Genomic DNA, 2335 nt, shown 5'->3' on the forward strand with positions numbered 1-2335 from the left:
CACATCCAACCTGGAATGCACAGGGTTAGTATTCTCCCCTCTGCAAAAATAAAAATTGACGATGGAGTATTAGATGATGTTAGGGAATTATTATTAGTTTTGATAAGCGTGATAATGCTCCTGTGCCTTTTTTTTTTTTTTTTTTTTTGTGAAAACATGACCTTTTCCTTCACAGTAAGAAAAAGAAAAAAATGATATGGACAGGATATTAGGTAATAGTATTGTGTTGACGTTAATTTTTTGAACTTGGTCATTGTTTTCTGTGTAAGATGATGTTCTTATATGCTGAAGTGTTTAGGGATAAATGGTGATGAGGTCTGCAACTGACTTCAGAATGGGTCGGGAAAATAAAAAGTTGTAGAAAAGTGTTTGGGGGATAATTGAAAGATGATTGGCAGAGTATTGATAATGGTTGAAGCTGCATGTTGGGTATGGTAGCTCATTATGCTGCTCTCTCAGCTGTTGAATATGTTACACAGTTTTCAAAATAAAATGTAAAATGAAAAAATTATCTTATTGCTGAGTTTTTGGTATTGTGAAGAATTGAAACTATGAATGATAAACTTCCACAGTGTTGGGGTTGTACTGTAATTTAATTTACTTGGGAATTTTAGACTGATTTGCCTTTCTTGGGAATTTTTTTCCCTAACAAAAAATGCTAAGACCATTCCTTTCCCTTTAATAGAGTAAAAAGAAGAAGAAAACGGATTTTATTCCCTACAGGGATTCTGTACTTACTTGGCTCCTTCGAGAAAATTTAGGTATGTTGACCACTAGTGAAAAGTAGTTATCTTTTTCACTTTGATTATCTTTTGTGATTAATTGTCCTATGTCTGTTTTGGAGACAAATAATCTCTAGATATTCATGTTACTACTTGAGTGTTCCTTGCCTGCTTTCATTTTTACTCCTAATTTCAGCTGGTTGGATTCCCTTGGTTTTAAGCCAGGGTGTACTCCCATATCTCATTTACTTCAGGGCATGAACTGTGTAATTGTCTTCCCAAGTCCCCATACCTGCTTCAGATTATTGCTCTTTTTTCAAAGTTATTTCAAAAATCCATGCTCCTCTGAGGTGCACAAAATGAGACATTGCCAACCCTTATTCCTCCTCATTGCTGATATTTTCAGACCTTCGAATCACTGTTCTTCATTTACTTCTCCTACTTTTTTTTTTTTTTTTTTTTGAGATGGAGTCTCGCTCTCTTGCCCAGGCTGTAATGCAGTGGTGCAATCTTGGCTCACTGCAACCTCCGCCTCGCGGGTTCAAGCAGTTCTCCTGCCTCAGCCTCCCGAGTAGCTGGGATTATAGGCACACACCACCATGCCTGGCTAACTTTTTTGTACTTTTAGTAGAGACAGGATTGCGCCATGTTGGCCAGGCTCGTCTTGAACTCCTGACCTCAGGTGATCTGCCCGCCTGGGTTAAAGAGTGAGACTCCCTCTCAAAAAAAAAAAAAAAAAGAAATTTGACATTAAATCTTAGGATTTGAGATCGCAACCTCAGATTTGACACATTCCATGAAATTTTTCTTTCTTTTAAAATGAGTGTGACTTGAGATACTCATGATTAATCTTTTTAGGTGGCAATTCTCGGACTGCAATGGTTGCTGCTCTGAGCCCCGCGGATATCAACTATGATGAGACTTTGAGCACTCTGAGGTACTTTCTTTTGATCTCAGTAGCAACATAGACTACATTGCCATCAGATGTCATTTTGTGATACCATGGATGTTTTTATGCTGTCTGGGTAGTTATTTATGTAAATAATGTTCCTTTCCTCTCATAACAGGGAAAACTTAGGGAAAAAGTGATTTGTATTATAAATAGAATTTACCTCTTTATGGTTTTCCGTTTCGTTGGGAAAGGTATGAACTTTTTATTTTTTTATCCCTTACAGATTCCTAGATAAGGCAGGAACTTTTTCAGAGGAAAGATTTTTAAATTGCTCAAGTGAGATTTTTGGGTAACTTTTAGATAATAGTGACATTTTCTTATAATATTCATTTCTGTAAAAAGAAGTGCCACCCTGCTTGTAGTGGTTGTCGTTATAGAAATGCTGAAGTCGGCTGGGCGTTGTGGCCCCCACCTGTAATCCCAGCACTTTGGGAGGCCAAGGTGGGTGGATCACTTGAGGTCAGGAGTTTGAGACCAGCCTGGCCAACATGGTGAAACCCCGTCTTTACTAAAAATACAAAAATGAGCTGGGCGTGGTGCCATGCACCTGTAATCCTAGCTACTCGGGAGGCTGAGGCAGGAGAATCACTTGAACCTGGGGGGCGGAGGTTGCAGTGAGCCGAGATGGCGCCACTGCACTCTAGCCTGGAGACAGAGCAAG

At 39.0% G+C, this 2335-nt stretch overlaps 1 protein-coding gene across 1 annotated transcript in view; it reads left to right on the forward strand.

Annotated features, from left to right (window-relative positions):
* Positions 1-2335, forward strand: part of KIF1B (kinesin family member 1B) — a 187697-nt gene that overhangs the window by 52993 nt on the left and 132369 nt on the right. The window contains exons 9-10 of the mRNA XM_011935843.1: positions 686-761; positions 1581-1659. Of these exons, the coding sequence (XP_011791233.1) occupies positions 686-761; positions 1581-1659 (155 nt within the window). The remainder of the gene's footprint in view (positions 1-685; positions 762-1580; positions 1660-2335) is intronic.

The sequence above is a fragment of the Colobus angolensis genome, unplaced genomic scaffold, assembly GCF_000951035.1.
Source record: "Colobus angolensis palliatus isolate OR3802 unplaced genomic scaffold, Cang.pa_1.0 Scaffold149, whole genome shotgun sequence".
Lineage (NCBI taxonomy): Eukaryota > Metazoa > Chordata > Mammalia > Primates > Cercopithecidae > Colobus > Colobus angolensis.